Source organism: Labrus mixtus, chromosome 11 (genome assembly GCF_963584025.1).
Source record: "Labrus mixtus chromosome 11, fLabMix1.1, whole genome shotgun sequence".
Lineage (NCBI taxonomy): Eukaryota > Metazoa > Chordata > Actinopteri > Labriformes > Labridae > Labrus > Labrus mixtus.
Window position 1 is genome coordinate 25731354 of NC_083622.1, and position 22138 is coordinate 25753491.

At 37.4% G+C, this 22138-nt stretch overlaps 2 protein-coding genes across 3 annotated transcripts; both read right to left on the minus strand.

Moving 5' to 3' along the window:
• Positions 1 to 261: 261 nt before the first annotated feature.
• hint3 (histidine triad nucleotide binding protein 3) lies at positions 262 to 4093 on the minus strand. Its single transcript, XM_061051084.1, has 5 exons — positions 3915 to 4093; positions 2640 to 2757; positions 2309 to 2378; positions 1695 to 1821; positions 262 to 1371 (listed from the first exon to the last, which is right to left on the minus strand). Exons 1-5 carry the CDS (start codon positions 4056 to 4058, stop codon positions 1324 to 1326), a joined length of 507 nt encoding a protein of 168 aa, XP_060907067.1. The 5' UTR covers positions 4059 to 4093; the 3' UTR covers positions 262 to 1323.
• Positions 4094 to 7048: 2955 nt separating this feature from the next.
• Positions 7049 to 12062, minus strand: LOC132984300 (nuclear receptor coactivator 7). Of its 2 annotated transcripts, XM_061051085.1 has the most exons (7): positions 11922 to 12062; positions 10868 to 11063; positions 9868 to 10020; positions 9589 to 9741; positions 9381 to 9476; positions 9029 to 9102; positions 7049 to 8824 (listed from the first exon to the last, which is right to left on the minus strand). In XM_061051085.1, the coding sequence occupies exons 1-7, from the start codon at positions 11945 to 11947 to the stop codon at positions 8686 to 8688; spliced, it is 837 nt and encodes a 278-aa protein (XP_060907068.1). In that variant the 5' UTR covers positions 11948 to 12062; the 3' UTR covers positions 7049 to 8685. The 2 variants fall into 2 exon arrangements, with proteins under 2 accessions (XP_060907068.1, XP_060907069.1); XM_061051086.1 differs by lacking the exons at positions 10868 to 11063; positions 11922 to 12062 and adding an exon at positions 10367 to 10805.
• Between the last annotated feature and the right edge of the window lie 10076 nt (positions 12063 to 22138).

Consider the following 22138-nt stretch of genomic DNA (forward strand, 5'->3'; position numbering starts at 1 on the left):
TCTTCTACTATGCACTGATATCAAAACGCCATAATCTCTGCTGCCAAAAAACATTGCCATGCATTATAATTACCTTTTTAGCCGAAAGGTAGAAGTAGAATGATGAGTGTGAAAGTGCCGCTTATGGTATGATAATAAAGAAATACAACATCCTTTCTGCTGTAAGGTTCTTTGTTAACAGTAAGCACTGCCTTGTGTAGTTTAACTAATGACGATGAGACCGTGTAAACTGATATGTCACTTCAATGGAAAGACACTGAGAAGCAGCAATACATTATTTATTGTAATAAAACTCATTTATAAAGTGAATACACTTTCTTACAGTACATGAAGTAGGGTCTTCTTTGTTTACATTCCTTTATACATAAAGCATAGCATTGAATACTATAGTTATTCTTAACACACTTACCAGTCAGTTCACATTAACCATTTTCACATAATAAATTAATTAAAAATTAACATACATCAGCCTATACACCACTATGTTTCAGTGCTTGTTAGAAACAAAGCATCATTACTTTCTTCAGAGGATGATGTAGTTGCTTCCGCTGTAAAGGAGCCGCATTAATAATGAATGATGAGGTTTCTCTGTGCTTTGAGTGTTAGTGATCTCAGCTATGACACAAAATGCCCTTCAGTAAGAAGACCGAACATGCAGTAGTTGAGGAAGTCAGAGTACACATAGGCTATCAATATATTACAATATCAAACTGCTTTTTCTTGCGACTGTTCGATACAATTTCAGCTCTACATGCAGGACCTCAAAGCTGCAAAACATCAAGGCATCCCTGCATGTAAACAATTCAAATCATTTGTCAGTTATTCTGGTGTGTTTGGCTTCGAACTGATGTTAAAAGTAATATTGAAACATCTATTGTTCTTCGAGAATCACCTTTACTTTAAGTAAAAAAAAAAAAAACCTTCCATATCTTATCTGGATATTAATAGACCTGAGACTCACTGTATGCTTTAGTACTTGGTCCATTTTGTTCATGCATACATTTCAAACGAATGCATGGAGATTAAATTCACCTCTTCTGTAAAAGAAGAAAGTTGAAGAAAGTTGAATTTTCCCGAAAAAACACTTTGGCTTCATTCAAATTTCATTGTGAAAATGTCAATTTGAAACATTTTGATACCAAAGAGGAAAACTAAGTAATCCATCATTACAATCATGTCACTGGTTTAAAATACTGTCATTGGCCACAGCAAAATAGACAGCAACTAATGAGTATTGTCAAAATTGACATCTGCTAGAAGTGAGATGTTGTCGTCCCTCTGAAAGCAGTCAGGTAGTATAACGACTGTTTCCAGAGCACTTCATCAGTTGCTCTCTCCTTTAGAGTTGAGGAGCTCAATTAGCTGCTCTGCCTGCAAGAGATGAACAGATAAGGAAACAACAAAAGTTAGACTAGCAGCAGTACTGCCAGGCCTTGTTTTCCACTAGGATAAACAAAATGACAGTGTCATGGTTACAGGCAACAAGAGAAAATAAGATGCATGTGTTATCTTTACAGATCTACAGTGCAAAATGTCGGCTTTTATTAATCAATCAATTAGTTTTTACACACAAGAATACTTTGATACTTAGTGAATGAAAAGTAATCACAACCATTTGCACTTCATTGAACGTTTCCTCATCTTAATCTATGTACCACTGTAGCATTTAAATACATACTGGAGAGAGTGCTTACCGTGATAAACCAATAGGAGTTGAGCCTGTAGAAGAGGCGGGACATGAAGCCCATTTGACTGGCAGGTGCCAGGACGTGGAGGTGTAGGTGTGTGACAGAACAAAATGGGGGCCAATGAAAACCAAACCTGCAGACATGAAGACAAGAAACAAAAAAATGTTTCTTACTGCTCGAAAGAAAAAGATTCCACTGATTGTTTCATCATCACAGCAGGAGACATGTTACAAAAGCTAAATAAGTGAATGAGTTACACAACTGATATACAGACAAGATATTATCTGTAACATAATGTACATTAGATCAAGAACTGCTGTTGACTTGGTAAATACAGTTCTTTGTTTACTCTTAATTTGAGTAGATACCGCGGTGACAAGAATGTTTGCCATTGCCCTGCCATGAGGAGGGATTATTTGCTAGGATTCTGTCTAAACAGGTATCGTGTCGATTATTGATTTCCAACAGAGAGGCAGTATACCTCAAAGTAATGTATCAGTCACTGTGTAAACAGTAAAAATCAAGCTGACCCTTGACCTGTGCTGAATAACTTCAAGGGACATTAGCTGTTAGAGTGAAGATGTTTGTAGTAAACTGTCACCCTTACATGCATTACCCACCTGACATCGCTGAGGTCTGTTACGTTGTTTTTCTGGAGGATCTCTTTCCCTGTCTCCACCATCCGCTTTACTGTGAGGGAAAACAAAAACATCATTTTTAAATACACAATTTTCCATTCAAAATTTGAATTCACTCAAAGTTGAACAAGATGTGCTTTATATTTTACAGCGAGCTTCATATTTACTTAGTCAAACTTAAATTCCAGTCAACTGCATACTGTAAGTAAAGGGAAAACAGTCAAACCATCTTCCCACATAAAGAGGAAATCATCACGGAGTATTTTTTTGTTTGTTCTAAGTTTAACCTTGTTAGTAACAAGACAATCCTTACCCAAAGGCACATGTTCTTTACTGAGAGATTTACAGTTTCCAACATGCTTGGATGGGACGACCAAGTAATGGTGAGGGGCTCCAGGTTTGATGTCTCTGAAACATGAGATTTCCTCATCCTGTTGCAAAGAGAGGAAAAGACTTAATAGATAGATAGATAGATAGATAGATACTTTATTGATCCCGAGGGAAATTCAAAGCATCCAGTAGCAGGTTACAAAGACGTACATGACATGAAACATTTGTTACAAATTAAGCCGCAAAAAAAGCCACAAAACCGACGCCGCCCCCCCCCCCCCCCCCCCCCATACATATATATAATACATATATATTAACCCAAAAAAAGATTTAAAGAATACCCCTAGACGAATCAAACTTAAACTGTGCAATTAAAAATAGACTTATATAAGAAATGTACATAACCCGTGCAGGGATAAAAATATATGTGAAATTTAAACAAGAACATATAAACAGTGGAGGGAATAAAATCTGTAATTAGACCTGAATATAAAAAAATAAAAAAGTGTTGACCTTCTGAAGTTGTGTTGTTTATATATGTACAGCAATGTTTAAAAAAGCAGATAGTGCAGAGTTATCAAAAACAGACATTAAATAACAGGCAGTGCAAACATTAAATTAAAGGTGCTATCTAAGTAATTGAGGTGATCATTGAAGTGATAAACAAATTCAAATAAAGAAAAGAAAAAAGCTTGAGGAGTAGGCTACTCATCTAAAAGGGTTTATGCTATAATGGTGACTTCAGTGACTTACATATTAACTTCATGTGAGTTTTAGTTATTTATATTAACATACTTTTTAGTTGTGTAACTGCTTACACTTTAACACCAGCTCTTTAATACGTCTGTGGTTTACAGACTGTAATTTACAACTGGAGAGTGTTTCAGGTAGATTGAACACGCTAAATTTATCAGGGTTCGTAGTATTAAAAAAAGATGATCAAATATTAAAGATTAGTATTCAGGACCAAACTAGAAAACAGATCTAACAGTGAATACATAAACAACACAACAAGGTGAGGCCAGCATGTGAAACTAAAATATATAACCTGTAAATGCATGGGTCGTAAAGTAACTGAACAGAGAGTTACATATTTTCAATGACAATTTGATATTAATTTCTCTAATAATCCGGGTTTTGTCATTTTTACAGTCTATGGTTTTGTCACACACAGATCAATCTAAACAGCTGATTAGCAACAGGCTAACGGGTGCTAGCTTCGCTCTCAACAGTTTTTAATCTTTTCCAATAGTCTCACACAGTGAAGAAGCTCTGTTCCCAGTTCATTGTTTACAATCCTGCAGAAAATACATTTCTTCTCATAGCCTTCGGTTGGCACACTGCCCGTTTTGGAGATTTCAACCTGGGCAGGTTGTGTAACGTTAGCCTCGACGCCGGCCATTGTTGACTGTTGACCTGCAAGACCTGCTCTATAGATCTCAGAGATCATCGAGCTGTCAAGGGGAAACTAAAAGATTATCGATCTATTGCAAGTCTAGAGTGAGAAAATAGCCACCAGAGAGCGATGTAGTTCAACTAACTCCATATTCTGTAACCATAGACTGTAAATATTACTGTTATAAAATATAATAATAATATTATATTATAATATATTATTATTTTGTATATTATTATATTATAATATAATTATTATATATAATATTACTGTTATATATACTGTTTATATAAATATTAATATTAAATATTATGGTCTGTAACCATTCATGAGAGCAACCATGCCGGCCCCGCCCCTTTCTGGGTGAAATCATTCCATCTGAATGAATGGTGGTTAATGGACAAGTTGGGGTGGTTAATGGACAAGTTGGGGTCATTACTTTAAAACTGCAAGTATGAGCATAAATCTGATGACCAGTGATGTAAACATTTAAAATACGACATTTCTGAACAGAGATCTGCATCATAACGGTATAAAATTAACCATGTACGTGAGTGTCTGTTCAGTCTCTCTCCATCAAACTGCTGAAACGAGTCATCAGAGGAAACTGACTTTAAACACCTGATGAGTAATTATTAAACGTGTTACCCGAGAGGGATCTTTATTTTTAAATAACATTTATCTGTAATAGTTTCTAACAGTGTTCATAGCTGTAATGGAGTGCTTACAGACATTTATTTTAGAGAAAAGGGTACATTTAGTAAAGAATAACACATGTAAAGTCACCTGGATGATATTAAAACATTTTGTATTCATACGTGAGTGTAAATAATGATGAGTGGGGCGAGACGAGGTGTTATATCGAGCTAGTGAACTTTTTATTTTGACATTTATTTTTCAGTAAGAGGATTTAGTGTAGTGTTCCTTCATTTAGAGACATTTTCACCAACATGTTTACGTGATGTGACAGCTGAAACGTTGTTAATACATTAGTGAATGTGTGAAGAATCTGTTAACACACTTCTCTGCTGTCACGGAGCGATCACTTTAATCCTCTCTAGTTTCAGTCCAAACACACACAGCTCTTCTTTTACCCTCCTTTGTTCTTTGTAAATGAAAATCCGATACTAAATTGTGTTTTTAAAATAGTTTGAAGTACAAAAAGCTTCGCGTTTAATGTCACGGCTACCAGTGTTTTCTAATCTACTGCAGATACATTCTCAGGGCTTGTTTTCACCCAAACGGGGGCGTGGTCACGCTCTGCGAGCCGGAAGTGACGTTCGACTGCTCTCGTGAACTTCATTGAACCTTACGGTAACTACAATATCACAACCACAGGATGTGAACAACCGCTACATACATTCTATTGAATTCAATATTTTCAGGGCAGCCTACTTTACGTAAACATTAGGTTCCCTCATTTTGTCGGACATAAGGTAGCCAATTTTATTAGAACATTTAATTCATTAGGCATAACCGATGTAATAAAACTTCCAATTCAGTATTTTAACAATGGTTAATAGGTCTTTGAATGGCACTTTTAGCCATGGATGACTTTGTTTTAGCTTAAGATATCTCTAGCAAGAACTGTTGGTCTTTATTGACAATTATTATTATTATTATTATTATTATTATTATTAGGCTATTAGAACGCTCACAGGATTAGTCTTAATTTAAGCAAATTTATAAAAACTTTCAAAACCTTCATCTTTGTTTTAAACTGACAATTTTCTCATGTTCCATCAAAATAACTCAAAACATAAAAGAACTGTGAAGCAAGTTTTTTTTTTTCTGAAGTATGATTATTCTGTAGGCCTATAGTAGAATAAGCATCTGAAAAATCTTACCTGTTCTAGTGCCATCTTTTATGGCCTAATGCTCTTCCCAAGCAGATCAAGCTCTAAACATTGAATAAACAAGAATAACATTGTAAGGGCAACTTAGCCCTGAAACGTTCTGATAAGAGCTGTCATATCAAATATTGGCTCTAAGCCTTGGGGCCCTTTGCTCTTTTAGCAACTGCATGCACTTATCAGCTCTTTAACACACGTTCAGTTTCTAATCTCCCTACATCTGTAACAAACTCTCAGAAAACTGCAGGTCAGCTGAAACTCTCAGCTCTTTAAAATTGAGGTTGAAGACTCACCTGTTTGCAGCTGCCTTACATTAAACAGTTTTAATAAGATCTTAAACTCTGCACTGTAACTTTTAGGCATTTTATTTTTTTATTTATTACTATAATTCTGCACTGTAACTTTTATTGTTATTATATAACTCTTTTTATATTTTAATTTTATTTATTTCATTTGTTGAATGTTTCTGAAGTAACATTTAAGCCTTAATCTTACATTATTCCTCAATATTGGATTAAAATACTAAGTATTGGATTTTCTCCTATTGTTAAATTCTAAACATTGGATTTTCTGGATTCTGCGTACAACCGTAAAAATATGCATCCTGTCAAAGACGTTTTCAGGATTCAGGGAAAATCTCACGTGGGTCCTTCAAATCTGGGATCTGAAGGTAGCAAAAATGCAGTAAAAAGGGATTTTCTATTTGAATGTTTCTTTTTTCCTCTGTCATGATGCTTTTGATGTTTTGTGTGAAGCACTTTGAATTGCCTTATTATTGAAATGTGATATATAAATAAACTTGCCTCGCCTTAGCTGTCCACCCATTCCAATGTCTTCATGGTTGTGCTGGTTGTAAAATCAATACTTATTATCAGGTTGTAAGTTGACGACTGGGTGCTGGCCATTTAACAGACTCAGTTTCTGTATGGTATGCAGTTGTTTTGTAGCCCAAAACAAAACATGCTTTAATTGAGAGCGATGCCTTGCTCTGCTGTTTTCAGGGATTTTCTAATTGCGTCTTAGTGTACTCTTTTGTGACTCTTTGTAATAAATATTTAAAGAATATTTTCCATTGCATTTCTCTTTTTCTTCCATATGCCTTTCACACCATTACAGTGGAAACTACAAATGTGACCGCTCATATTTATACTTTGAAGTCTTTTAATGCTTACAAGAACAAAACTGAACAAACAGCTTCCTTTGTGAAAAGGTGATATTTTGTTTTTGAATTTTATTCACAATTACATAAAGCTTGTATTTCACCAGGAAAGACAACATTTTAATGTGGTTCCACAACACAATATCAGCAATAATACCAGCACTGCCTGACAGACTCAAACTTGGAGAAATGAGATACAAAAAAACAACATACAAACAGGGAAAATATCTATTTCTTTTGCTTTCCTATTTAAATATTCTTCAAATACATTTTTATATTTAACTTAAAATGATGTCATAAAACATTTCAAATTCATGCAAATAAGAAGGCAGGTGTGTCACTTCCAAAAAAAAAGGAGAAGTTACAGTTAACGGTTGAGGTACCTTCCTCCACAAACTTCACACATCACTGAGAAGAAGTTTCAGTAGGACAATTCTATGCTTCTGTTTTCAAGCCAGTTTCCTTGTTCTTAATTTTTAGCTTTAGTATTCAAATGGTGAACAGTCAAAACATACATAATTTAGAAAAAAAACTTAAGAAAAAAAAAGTACATTCAGAGTTCAGATGCGGGTCCTATCATGTTCCAGTGTTCAAACCAAAAATTACCTATTTTATTCTTTTGTCTTGAGGATATGAAAAGCCCTGTATGTGCCAAGTATGCTTCATAATCCTTTAGGCCAGTGGTGTCCAAACCTTTTTTCTTGCGGGCCAAAATTGTCGTGTTAGAATCGCTCGTGGGCCACAGGTTTTGTTTTTTTAAATATAGTTGAAAACATAGTCAGGCTTTGTAGATCAGAATCAAAAGGCTCGCTAAAGAAACTCTTTAATAAAAGGAAATCAAATATTTTGATTTCTTCGTTCTACTTTATTTGTTTTTTTCTCAGAATCAAGCCTGTAATGTGGTTCATGTTTTTGGAAAAGCTTTCTGCATTTAGCTCAGGTCATTAAATGGTTAAACAACAGTCAGCTTGTTTGAAAAAACTTTGCATAATTTTTTTTTCATAGTTTCCACAAAAAATGTGGAAAATAGTAAAAGCTGTAGATTTAAAAAAACAACAACAACATACATGATACTGAACATTTTCTATTTTTAGGAATATTGTTCAGCCCTATGCACACATACATGTTCTGTAAACACTATTTATATGTGCCAAATGTTTCACATTGTTTTTTGAAAGGAAGAAAAAACAATTCTTACTTTTCTTATGTGCTTATCGTAACAAACTTTTAATCCAACAGTGTTACTCTGGCTTTTGTATTATAATGCTCTCTATAACAAAGAAGAGCCATGGAAGCCTTTACGCTTTAGATCCCATGTTACTAACTTGGCCAAGCATTGGGATAGTGGTGACTGGCTGGAAGTTTGCAGTTAGAGGACCCAGATCTGCAGATTTTAATCCTGCCACATGGATTCTAACAGGCACAGATCACCCCAAAACTGAACATGAAGCCCAGGCCGTGAACCAGACCAGGCCTGAGTCTGAGCCAGGTGCACTTTACAGCAGCTGCTCCATCAGGTCATGGCTGAACCACGCGTACAGCCTTTTAGTCTAGGAGTTCTGTTACCCCAGACAATTCTGGGTTTTACTTTGTTTTATCTCGTCGTTTTAGATGTTCTCTATCAGTTCTGAACAGTCCAAACTTCGAGGTCTTGTACAATGAAGTCTTCCTGCGATGACAGAGACACATTGTGGAAGGTGGGACAGGAGAAGCTTGAACCATGGTACAGATCAGCATCCAGCCACAGGCCAAATCCACCCCTACAGAACAGGAAACAAATAGCAATTTAATGCACAATCTATTAAAAGCTCATATAAGAGACATTGTAATCCAGATGTTTAACAGGTATAATCACAATCCTACTTTGTATTACTATATGATACTGCTAGGCCTATATCCCACCTTCTCCTCAGATGAGCATGTCTAAGTTTAATAGGTCTAGCTTTAAATAACCAAAAACGTACCCTCCGCCACCAATCTGCAGAGACTCCAGGTTCCCACTCACAAAGTAGGAATTCTCACCGCTCCACCTGTACGCCTGAAAATCCAGAACATAAAATCATTGGAAAAAGGCAATCAAACTCTGAGCACAAGTCTTGAAGTATAAGTATAATTTTTTTAATTCTCTGAAATTCACTCCTTTTCTGAGGCTTTATTTGTTTCTTTAGCGTGAGAATTTATTTTTATTTTGCAAACTTTACTGCTACTGTTTTATGAGAAAACACAAAAAGCCTTCTTCTTGTCAACATGAACACCCATCCTCTATAGCCTCTCTATAACTGTACTATAGGTGATTAAAAACCATTCAAATCTCACCTGGAATTCAGGGTTGGAGCTGAACAGGAAGGTTTCTCCTGTGCCGTAGGAGTATTTACTGACTTTGAATGGATCAGAAGAAAAAGCACCAAACACCTGGGAAGAAGTAAGATAGCATTTCATTAAAGGAGTACCAACAGTTATTCCGTGAAAGCGTCAGTTTGACTTCATTTGTGTTAAGAAAAGTGTTGTTTATAAAGATGCCAACCTTTTGTTGCATGTCTTTAATGACAAGCAACACAGGGCTGTCCAGGCCGGCCATGTTCCTGTACAGAGTCTTCAGGCTGCTGCCATGGATAGCTGTACTGTAGACCAGCTGCCATGGATACCCCTGGGTCCTTGCTGGCATCTGAGCAGCAAGCTGTTGAAAAAAAATGTTGTTCATCAAATGATGTCTACCTGACATGTAAAAAAAAACAGGTATTGTCCTCCACAAAATTGTCATCCTTGCTTTTTTTCTTCCGAAAAGTGAGAGTGTATAACTTACTCTCTTCAGTTGGTGGTCATCCAGCAGCTGGCTGTGGTCTCCCAGCACAGGGAGGATGTCCTCATCTTCTTCCTGGTACTCAGGCTCCTCTGCCTCAGAGTCGTCAGAGCTACACAGACTCAGTCGACGCTTGGCTTCTTGTACTTTGACGATCTGAAGAATAAACAAAAAGTAACAAGTCTGTCAGAAAATGTATCAAACAATATAAAACCTTTTCTCAATGGTTACTTTTCTCAGCTGTCCTATTTTTTTTCATTAAAATGTCCTGTTAGTGGTGCAGTGGCTCGAAGGCAGTGCAAACATGACATTTTAAGAGTAAAGCTAAGGATTGGGAGGCTGCACAAGCAGCAGCAGAGCAAGTGGATTCATAACTTGAGTGCTGGATGACAAGCTTCTTCGGAAGGACAATAAATAAACATCCTTTCTCTAAAGTAAATTACATTGTTCTAAAAATACAGGACAGTACCTGACATGTAAACATGCAGTACAGTAGTCCTACCTGGACATATGGCTCCACACAGTCACTAGCAAAATAAAGCACTTTGATATTTTCTGGAAGCAGCTTCATAGCTCCTGATTTCTCTGTCAATAGCGACACTCCGCAGTACCACATGTCTGTTTCCTGAGCTAACCAGCATCTTTCACATTTATACAGTCTGGATTCCTTTCACTTTCTTGTTGTGAAATTTCATTGGTTGGAAACTTGAGTGCACAGGCTTCTCATTGGTTTGATCCAATGCTGAACAGTTTCTTTTCTCTCTAAGAGGAAAGTGAAGCGTGGTTTTAGATGCTGGCAGGCAGGATGTCCATATATGGAGGCAATGGGATTTCCCACAATGTCTTGGACAAATGCCAAGCACTTTACAGCCTCAGTTACTGTAAGTTGATACTTAATGATTTCCAACTGAAAATATTTGGATTGTGAAGTGCTTCTTGTTAACCTGAAGCCAAGGAGGGCTTTAGTTGAATCTTTAGACGTATAATTTTTACAAATACGTACCTCCCAGTTGTTAGCAGTGCTGTTTGCAGGGTTGCTGAGGAGCTTGTTGATCACAGCTACCTTTTCCTTCTCCACTACCAGGTAGCGGTTCTGATGTTTCTCCCTGATGAGATAGCGGGGCTTTGGTTGCTTCTTGCCCCCCTTCTTGTATATTGCAGGAGACCACTGCACAAAGAAGGTGTAAAGGTGATCAACCCTGTAGAAGCAAGAGGACAAAGTGCACTTTTTACTTAAAGATAACATACTGTGTACTAGAGAGAGATTGTTTAAGATGCATGTGGCCTGCCATGTCCTCGAGGAATTGTAATTTGAAGAGCTAAAGGGAAAATACAATGACGTAACTGTTCAACAAAAAATAAAGAAAAAGACTATGTTTCACCATTTAGACTGGAATACATCCAATAATCTTTGACTTATACTGAGCATGTAACTGATGATTTTTTAAGATGTTAATAATGGTTGCCCCGGCCTCCATTTCCCATGAAAAAGAGAACAAATCGAAAGTTATCAAGAACCACTCTGCAATACTATGATTTTTGTTGATATGTGCCCCAACATGACTTGCCATGAAGGGAAGCATGCTCTGAATGTGTAAGGCATTACTCATGAGGACATGTGTAGCAAATCAGGAACTATAGACAATTCAATGATGAAATCCAAGACTGTGTGGGTGGTTTTGAACTAGTGTAAACCAGTTAGGTTACTTCACCTCAATCAAAAAGCCCTCCCACCCCATTCACTTATCTTCCCTTTTCTCCCTCTTCCTGTCATACATTCACACCCAGAAAAGCACACTAGGCTATTTCCAAACCCTTGGACCTTTAATTCTGCACTGCAACAACTTTTTAGTGACCCATTAATTACCCTAAACTTTTGCAGATAAAGATTAAGATCAGATTTCAAATTCTCCTATTAAAATGGTAACTGCAGGTCCTATAGCTCAGAAATGACCTAAACTATCTTAAAGAAGCAACAAAAGAAAACATCTTAAACTTTATACCATTAACATCTTCAGAACCAGGAAAAAAACGTCTTAATCATTTGTTTCACTTACTCTCCGACGCTGTATGCAACTCCCATGGTTGAAGAAAAGGAAGGTGTTGATGGTAAACTGTGAGGAGAAGGAGCGAGTAGATGGTTTGGAGGCTCAGTGCTTGAGAAGCATGTCCACACTGAGTGGCCACCATCGGCAGCATTTTATACCCAAGGATCAATCTCTGGGATAAGCCCCTGTGACAATAAACCCTCCCTTTCTCCCTATACAGCTCTACATAGCTTGCACATTTTTTACACAAAGATTACACAATGATGCCTGAAAGTTTGTGACACATTAACCTGACCTGCTAAGTGTCCCTGTCCTTGAGTTTGGCGGCAGGCCAGACTGCCACTGTGTCAATGGCTCAGTGACCACTGAGGTGGCTTTATATAAAGATAAATGCCTGCATGTCCATTTTATTGTCTTTGCAATGAGCCTAACGGTCTGTTTTCTGTAGTCTACTTTTCTGCCGCGCTGTGTGCGTCTTGCAGCCAGTTCGGGGGTTGTTTGATTTTCAGGTAACATTTAAAAAAAATAAAATAAGCATTACAGTTTTCCTACTCTATCCACTGTCCTATCAAATAAAGACAAGAAGCCCAAACATTAAGCTTGGAAAAAAAAAAAAGGTCAACCTGAATGCAAGAGAGCATTAAACACTTGAACGTCAGATCATCAGTTCAAGTATTTGATAGATTCCTTTCTGGGGAATGAGCACTTTGAGAACTATTGTTTATGACACTTGAATACATTTACTTTAGGGATTAGTCTGACATGATCATTATTAACTTTGTTCGTGTGAGTTACACCTTATTTGAAGCTAGTTTTAAAAAAAAAAAAAAGGTAAGCCTAACTGGAGAAAAAAAAAAAAAAAAAAAAAAGAGAAAAACTTTTGCTCTGTTCAGATGTAGAAATTTCACTTACCAGCATCTTTGAAGACTGCAAATAAACACATAACGTGGATGTTAAATCTGCACAAACCTACAGGTTATGATTCCAGTAGGGAACGTGTTGGTTTTAAGCAGAGGCTTCTGGCACACCATGTCACATTCAGGAAAAAAAACAAGGAACTGGACCAAAGTGCAGATGCTAGAAAAATAATTTATTTAAATAAAAGATCAAAAGTCCACAACAAAAACCTAATATCAAAATCCACACAGGAGAAAACAAGGAGCCACTGGTAAACTGACGACCGACATAGACTGACAATTAACATTCCGGCCTTTCAGGCAGAGCGCCTGGAGGCAGGGCACATAGCCAGGACAGTTCAGGCAGGCAGCCAGAAGGGGGACCAGACTGGCAGGCTAATTCAGGGGGGCAGCCAGGAGCCCAACAAAACGGGCAGACCAGTTCATGGGGGAGGCCAGGAGGATTAGGCCTGGCCTCCTACAGGGACACAGTCCACAGGACCTCCGACGAGGAAGCAGGAATCAACAGAACCTCCGATGAAGGGGCAAGATGGTGCAGTGCCTCAGATGAGGGCGCAGGAGTCGACCGGACTGTCGAGGTGTAACCAGGAGTTGGCTGGACAGCCGAGGGGACACCAGGAGTCAGCCGGACTGCCAACTGAGAACCAGGACGGACGCCCCACTGTGAAACAGGGGGCTGGAGTCTCTCAGCAGGCACAGGGGGACTGACGAGACTCAGCAGACACATGGGACAGACGAGACTCTGCCGGAACTGGTGGCAGAAAGCATCTCTGCAGGAGCATCGACTGGGTGCAGACGGCACTCTGCAGGAACAGGAACACAGGGAGGCTGAAACCCTGGGAAGCCAGAAGGCTGGGGCTGAGGCTGAGGCTCTGTGGAGCTTTCTGACTCCAATGCGAGGTCCAGCAGAAAAACTACCAGAGAGCTAGAGGATATAGACTCCGGACATCTTGAGCCCCGACTGCGTATCCTCCTGCCTCGCGCACCCGGAAAAATAGCGAGCCGTGTTCCCGTCCAGGGAGATGGCTCAGAGTAAAAACAAAAAAAAATCGTCTGGGTCCATGATTTTGGTCAGATCATTCCGTCATGTTCAGGTAAAAAAAAACAAGGAACTGGGCCCAAGTACAGAAGCTAACAAAAATGATTTATTTAAAATAAAGATCAAAAGTCCACAACAAAAACTTACTATCAAAATCCAACAGGAGAAAACAAGGAGCCACGAGGAAGCACAAGGAGACACTAGTAAACTGACAACCGACATAGGACAATGATCTGACACAGAGGAGAAGAAACACAGAGACTAAATAGAAAGGGTTATCACACCCAAGTGAGACCATCAAGACACAGGTGAAGACAATCAGGGTAATCAGGACTGGAGAGAAACACAACAAGGAAGAAATAAATACAACAAGAAACACTGAGGACAAGAACTACAAAATAAATCCAGAACCACTAAAGACACACAGAACTCAAGAAACAACAATACACACTACACACTCGAAGACAGAGAATAAGAAATTACCAAATAAAACAGGAAACACTAAAGATATATCTAGGAAGCACACAAGAAAACAAGCAACATGGATAGACAGGATAAATGAAGACAAGGAAACCTAAACTCTGAAATAGACAAAAAAAAACAACTAAATAACACCAAATCATGACACGCTGTAAGTCCTCCTCACATCATCCTGTTTTTACACTTTTGCTTTTCTGAAGATTAAACAAACAAGATCTTAAACCTTAATTAGCTTTCAGATATGTGAACGGGCTGTTAAGTGTATCGTCATCTTTATAATACACATGACAGTGGTATTGATCATCTCATTTAACACCGTACTTAAGAGTGAATCGGGACATTGCCCAGATTTTGAACTATTCAACTCTGAAATTAACATTTTAAACTAAAAAAGTGGTACTGCTTCTTAAAAGATCTTTTTCACTTTCTTTGTTTTTTTTATTTCTCTTGCAGCTCTCAAGTTGTTGTTGTTTTTTTTATAAAGAGGAAAAGCCGAAGTGATTGACAGTTGTTTTTGCCACTATACAAAGACTGAGTGCATAAAAGATTACTTGTGCTCTGTCTTAAAGATATAATTATTTTGATGTTACACAACACCAGACATTTTGAGCTATATGATCTCAATCTCCCTGTGTCTATCAAGAAAGGCTTCTATCTTTAAAGTCTCCACATATCAGCATTAGTCTCAGACTCCAGCTTTCCTAATGAGATTTAATCAAAGCAACAAACCCTGATTGCAGTGTTGACCTTGATCAAAAATGATGAATATCCAATACCAACCATTCAGACGTAATCAACTTCCACTGATAGCTATTATCACTGTCAAACAGAATCACAATGTTGTCTGTTTTTTTTTTTTTTAAATCTGTGGTCATTAGGATTACATGGGTAAACACAAATAACTTCTCAATGGGCCAGACTGTGAAAACATGCCAAGCTCTTGGAGCAAATCCCCAAATCTTCCTTTTTCTGACCAGCAGGTCTTTCTAGAATTTTCTCTTGACCAAAGCACATGATAATGATCTTTTAGAAGAACTGTGCTCTTGCACTGGGTCTGATGTAAGGTCAGGAGATCCCAACAATCAGTCATGAGGTTTTTACACAATAGAAAAAGGAATGGAAGATCAATTAGAGACCATGTGCAGCCAGACACACAGACAGGATCGATGAGTAAACACGCAGATCTACACGTACACACACCATACAAACACTTGCACACAGGCAGATATGTCCATGAATGTGTGCAAAGACCAGCAGACAGATGCATATCAGATTCCACACGTGCACACTCACACACAAGCAGAAGAACCTTTAGCTCTTAATGATAGTACGTTCAAGTCTATTTAGAAAAAGATCACAGCTGAGATTTCTTTCTTCATGCAATTCTTCTTGCAGTTCATAATTAAGCCAATCACTTTTAATGACGTCATGTTTAAAAGCAGTTATGGTAGTTGGTCCAACCTTTGTGAGAGAGAAATTTAATTACATGTTGAGCAACTTTGGATATCTTAATATCTGTTGAGACAGGTATGGACATGACCGGTCACAAAGTAAAGCATACTTTAAATGTTTAACGTATTAATCATGATGAGAGTATCCGAGTACATGAGGGAGAATGATTTATGTCCGATTGGTGGTCCAAACAAAACCACTTTCTGTCAATGTTTGTGCCCTATATTAACCTTCTTTAAATGATGGGAGGTTGAATCTCATTGAGCCTCAATTAAGATATTTGTCTTCTTTACATTATTCATCAATTTGTGTTTTACATTTTTGAAGTAATAATGAGAATGTTTGACTTCTGCATCATTGATCTGGAAGAAATCTGTCACTGGCTTACATTAGTCACTCATATTAAATTAAGCTACTAATAATGTGGCACTGGACTTTGTCTGTTTAAATTCATCAAACAGCAGCGAATTAGCGTTTTGTTCAATCATGCGTTAAGTGCTTGAACAAAAAGGTTTAAGAGGCCTCAGAAGTGTCTATTTGGTGCAGGAAAATTGGCCGTTATTTGTGTGGTTTACTGTATTTCCTGTCACTGGAGCAAGCAAGAAATGATTTACTGCTGAACCCTGAAACTGAACTTAAGCAGAGAAAGAAAAAACGGTTTTTATGTAGTATTCAAACTATTGGTAATAAGCACACCTTGAACTGTGACCAAAATAAGTTTTATTTGGCAACGTGCACACACCAACAGATAATGTGTTGCTTCACAGACACTGAGGTCCTGTGGAAAATTCTGTGGGTGCACAGCTCACAGACATATCCTCACACGCGCGCACACACACACACACACACACACACACACACACACACACACACACACACACACACACACACACACACACACACACACACACACACACACACACACACACACACACACAGTGAACAAGCCTTTGTCATTTATTTATTTTTTGGCAGCAGGTTTGGCAGCAGTTATTGCAAAGCCATTGTTTATTCTTTTCCTCCAATTCCTGTAAATCCATTCTGCCGCTACGCATTCACAACTGCTCTTGGGAAAAACCTCCACAAACCAGCATGGTTGGACTTATAAGGACATGTTTTGGTTTGGCTTTCTGGCACTGTACAGCATTTTGAGCACTTGATGGCCTAATTTCCTAAAAAAAATGTTAAGACACGTGTTTAATACGTGACTGATTAGATGTTTGATTTTGACATCAGGAAGACGGATGTCTATAGTAGGTCATGCTTGTTGTAGAACATCCTTGTTTTCATCTAAAGCAGTTTGTGTATGAAAGCTTTTAGAGAGTTGTTAAAGCATGTTAGGAAAATCAGTAGCCTAAAGTTACATAAAGTATCACTCTTCCATTTCAAGAATAACTGTCATCCATCATGAGTAAGCTGAAAAGGTATGGTGGTCCTTCAGTCCAAGACTATCACTGGTGGATAAATCCACTGTTATGTTTAAATAACAACTCTTGTAAGACCACTGTCTTCCTAGAAGCATTGAACAAAACAACATTGCCATTTAATTCAACATGATATTAAAAGTGTACAGTAAGTTTTTGAATCAATTTCAAGAGTAGACTCCCTGTATGTTTCAGTTTTGTGGTTTGGTTAAAGAGCTATTACTATTCAGAGAGGCAGAAAAACTTCTTAACAATCCTCTCAATTTGTTGTTTCAATATGTTATAAAAACGTGTTAATTTGTTCTCTTAAATAAACACAAAAGCCCTCCAGGTTTCACATTTTCATAGCGGGACTGACTGTGGATCAGTGGACGAGTCAGTCATCTGTCAATAGAAAGATTGGTGGTTTGATTCCAGCTCCCGCAGTCCACATCTCTAAGTGCACGCAGGCGAGACACTCCCATGTGACTGCTTGTGAATGGGATATGTCACTACTGGTGTGCAGTTTACACACAATGCTCTGCCAATAGGAGGGGTGTGGTATGTGTAGAGGGGTTAATGAAAGCTGTTGAAAAGTCATTTATATGAACTTTTCACATGACAAGCATTGACTCAACGTGCTTTAGAATAAAAGTAGATAACGTACATGATAACAACATTATACAATAAAAACACAAGATGAAAAAACATGTTGAAAAGTGCATGAAATGAAACAGTGACACAATAAAAAATGAGTAGGAATCAATCCATATTCAAATAGAAATAACATTTCCGAGACATGTTTTAAGTTTGCTTTTAAAAGCAGACACAGTTGTAGCTGACCTTGGTTCATGTGGTAAAGGAATTCAGAGAGTTGGAGACCATATGGCTAAAAGCACCATGAGCTGATCTGGAATTAATTTAGGGTACGGGGAGGAGACCTTTCTTTGACGATCTGAGGGACCTGCCTGGTGTGTACTCAGTCAGCATGTCAACAGCATAGAAGGGAGCTCGGCCGGTCATAGATTCAAAAACAATAGGAAGTATTTTTTATCAATTCTTTGTTTTAGTGGCAGCCAATGAAGAGTGGTTAAAATTAGATTAAAAGCACTTTAAGTGGTCAGAAGAGTAAAAAACTGCTATGAAAGTACAGTCCATTTACTGATTTGTCATAATAAAGGACTAACTAAATAGGAAAGTTAATGTTGATTGTTTAAACTGAATTGTAACAGTTTTAATATCTTGTAACATTATATGTATCCATCAACAAAACACAGGTTCCTTTTTTTTTTTTATAATTGAGAGAATAGATTTTGAGTGTGTTTTACCATACCTGTATGCAGCTGTGCATCATGCAGCTTTGTATGTTACAGGAGTCAGCAGCATGAAGATGAGTGAAGCAGCTCCGAGGTCATTCAAAGTGACATGACCAATCTGAACTCTCCGGGCAGAGGCATTGATTTCTGTCTATCCAAAAGTCCATAAGTGGCTATTGCTGAAACTCACATAGTGTGTGCATGACCGTGAGTGTGTATGTGTTTGTGTGTGCGTGCATGTGTGTGTGTGTGTGTGTGTGTGTGTGTGTATGTGTGTGTGTTTGTGTGCGTGAATGTTGCATGGCCATGCCTGCTCAGACTTGATCTATAAATGAGAATTTTTCCGCAAGACTTTCTCAACCGCTCATGTGTAGGTGAACATGAATGTCAACAGTGTGTGTTTAAATGATAATGTAACACAACCAAACTATTGTTGATCAATTAAGAGAGCATGGCCCCTGCAAAGTTAACACAAAGGTTACAGGTGATAGGGTATCAGCTCCAGTACATTTACAGGTGAATTGCATTAAACAAACTTTACTGAAACAGATCAAACAAATCAACCTTTAGATTTTGCTCACAAAGTCTTATATAACAACGTCAGTTGAAGTTCTTTCTCCAAGGCTGAGCCGGGCAGCTGTAGTTCAGAGGTAGAGTTGGTCATATTCTAAATGGTAGATTGGTGAAACTTCCTCTTGCAGTCTAAATGTCTAACTGACCTCTGGCAAGACTTTGAACCTCATGTGTATCCTAAAGGCAAAGCCATCTGTGTCTGATTGTGCGTGGTGTATGGTCTGATGAATAAAAGGTCAAATAAGTAAGTCTTTGTATTAGTGGGGGTCTTGCTTTAAAAAACACTTACTTGAAGTTAGAGACTGTAAGGTTATAAGTTCATTTTCATCTCACTTTTTCCTGCAAACTTTACTTTTTTCAGTGTTATGTGTGATTAAAAACAATGTGAATGCCTCTCTATGGTGGGGTGTACACAGTCAAAGTCATTTCCCATAGCTGCTCGTTGGGAAGCATTGGTGTTCAAGTGCCTGCCTGCAAACAGGCCAAATCTGAGCTCACAAAACTAGTTATGGCTGGTAAGGCTGACTGCTTTGACACATTGTGTGTCAGGTGTGTGTGTGTGTGTGTGTGTGTGTGTGTGTGTGTGTGTGTGTGTGTGTGTGTGTGTGTGTGTGTGTGTGTGTGTGTGTGTGTGTGTGTGTGTGTGTGTGTGTGTGTGTGTGTGTGTGTGTGTGTGTGTACATTTGAATTTGTATTTAAAATGTTATAAAATTAATTGTTTAAAAACGTTTATCTTTAGAAATGCATCTTAAAACAGGAAAATAACATGAAACATACACTTCACTTCATGAAAAAAAAGTATAGATAATTCAAATAAAACATAATATACAATGGAAAATAAAAACCTATTTAAAAAAGAACAAGTTAAAATTAATGTAAGGCAAGAAGATGTACAATTCAGTTGTCTTTCGAGCAAAGTTTAGAAAAAGCCAATGACGGAAAGAAATGTATAAGCACAACTGAAGCGACACCTTTTTAGCCTCCAGCTTAGTTTAGTTTAGTTTAGTTTATTTGCACATTTCTTTTGAAAGAAGAATCAAACAGAAAATTAAAAAATTAAAAAATTAAAATTAAAACACATGTGCAGGTGAGGTAGAAACCCATGAGGGCTTATCTCAAAACCTCACTTTAAGAGATTAAACAAAGTTAAAATAAAATACAGTAAAAATAACAAAGTAAGAATATTTACTATCACAAATAAAAGTTACCCTAATGAAAATGACATACAAACATTGAAAACATAAAAATAGAGCAAAACAGGACATACAGTATGTAGACAATATAACAAAATCAGGACAATTCACTATTCACTACAAATCTTTCTGACATCAATGCATTTCTGAGTCTCAATTTGTATCTAGAAAAAGACAAAAAATCATTAAGTAAATAAATATGTGTGTTCCATAATTTGACTCCACTGTATCTTATTGAGTACTGTCCTCGAGATGTATGACACATTGGTAGGTATAGGTTATTGGTTTCTAGTGGAGTAATAGTTCACTTGAGAATTAAAAATTAAAAATGCTTTAAAGCTTTCTGGCAAGTTTGCACTCATGTATTTAACTTTAAAAATAAAGCTACTTATTTGAAGAATATTGATATCAAAGATTGTCAATATGTTACACTTCAGAAAAAAAGTGGAGGTTGCATCACAGGACTTGGAAAAAGTTGCCATTCTGACAAAACATTTCTGGAGTAATAGAATTTTATGAAGATATGTTTGGAAAGTGCTGGCCCATACAATATTGCAATAAGTAAGATACGGATATATTAGGCTGTAATATAATGTTGAGATACAAGAAGAGTGTAAAAAAACACAAATGTTTTCTAATAATCCCCAGAGATTTTGTAACCTTACTACAGACAAAGCTGATGTGATCTTTCCATGTAAGTTTCTCATCAATTAAGATCCCTAAGAATCTTGTTGATGTTACTTTAGTCATTTCTTCATCATTTATATACAATTTCACCATTTCAGAGTTATATTAAATTTTTCCAGCAAATATCATGAAGTTAGATTTTTTCACATTTAATGCCAACTTATTTGTTTTAAACCATTTTGAATACGCAAGAAGGCCATTATTTACTTCATTCATCTTGTTCTGACAAGTTTTTATTGGAGACAAGTAAATTAGTATCATCTGCAAATAATAATGGGCATATTGTGTTTGACACTGTTGCAAGATTGTTAATGTATATGATAAACAGTAACGATCCTAAAATGGACCCTTGTGGGACCCCACACTGTATCATAGTTCTCTTAGACTCTACACCATTTATGTTGACATACTGCTGTCTGTTACATACATAATTACTGAACCACTTCAGGACATTTCCATTAAATTCATATCTATATAGTTTAGCTAGTAAAATTTTATGATTTACAGCATCGAATGCTTTAGAGAGATCCAGAAAAATACCACATGAAAACTCTTTCTTTTCTAATGCAGAATGAATCTTGTCCACTAGTTGTAAGAGCTTGCTACTCTTATATCTTCATGACATCTATATTCTTAAACTATCTCCATCCCTTATTCACGTGTGCTTCTCTCAGTCTTTACCCTAACCCCACCGGGTGAACTGTACACTCAGCACTTTGTTCCCAGCGCCATTTAACTTTAAAAGCCATTTAGTGACAGAGTCTGATGGAACGTGTGTAGCATTAAGTAGTAAAGGCCAGATTTAGTCCTGATGACTGTGTAATGGCCCCCTCTCTGCTGTGTCAGTCAGGGTTAATCAGTGATGTTTCTGAGTAAGACTTTCATTGACCCACATACAGTAAGATGCATTGTGGAACTCCGAGGTTAACACCACCCACCGCTCGGTCCACAAGAAGCCAGATCAAGTGGAAGTTTTGACACTGCACAGGAAATTCAAGAGTGTGGAGATGATGGTTTGATCTGGAGGATGTGCATAGTGACCTACTTAAAATACTGTTGAACAAACAAAAAACCACAGACCTAAGGTCTTTGCTTTCCTTAGAATTTCATTTATTTTCTACTTCAAAGGTTGTCATGATTTGATCTGGTTTTGTGTTTTCAGAGTT

Bases quoted from the DNA above. Each gene is read 5' to 3' on its own strand.
- hint3 (XM_061051084.1), bottom strand. From the start codon at position 4,058: ATGGCCGGCGTCGAGGCTAACGTTACACAACCTGCCCAGGTTGAAATC. The intron at 2,758-3,914 runs GTGAGACTATTG...TCTTTGCAACAG, and splicing joins GAACAGAGCTTCTTCACTGT to GATGAGGAAATCTCATGTTT. The intron at 2,379-2,639 runs GTAAGGATTGTC...TTTCCCTCACAG, and splicing joins TAAAGAACATGTGCCTTTGG to TAAAGCGGATGGTGGAGACA.
- LOC132984300 (XM_061051085.1), bottom strand. From the start codon at position 11,947: ATGGGAGTTGCATACAGCGTCGGAGA. The intron at 9,742-9,867 runs GTAAGTTATACA...TTTTTTCAACAG, and splicing joins ATGACCACCAACTGAAGAGA to CTTGCTGCTCAGATGCCAGC. The intron at 9,477-9,588 runs GTTGGCATCTTT...ACTTCTTCCCAG, and splicing joins TTAAAGACATGCAACAAAAG to GTGTTTGGTGCTTTTTCTTC.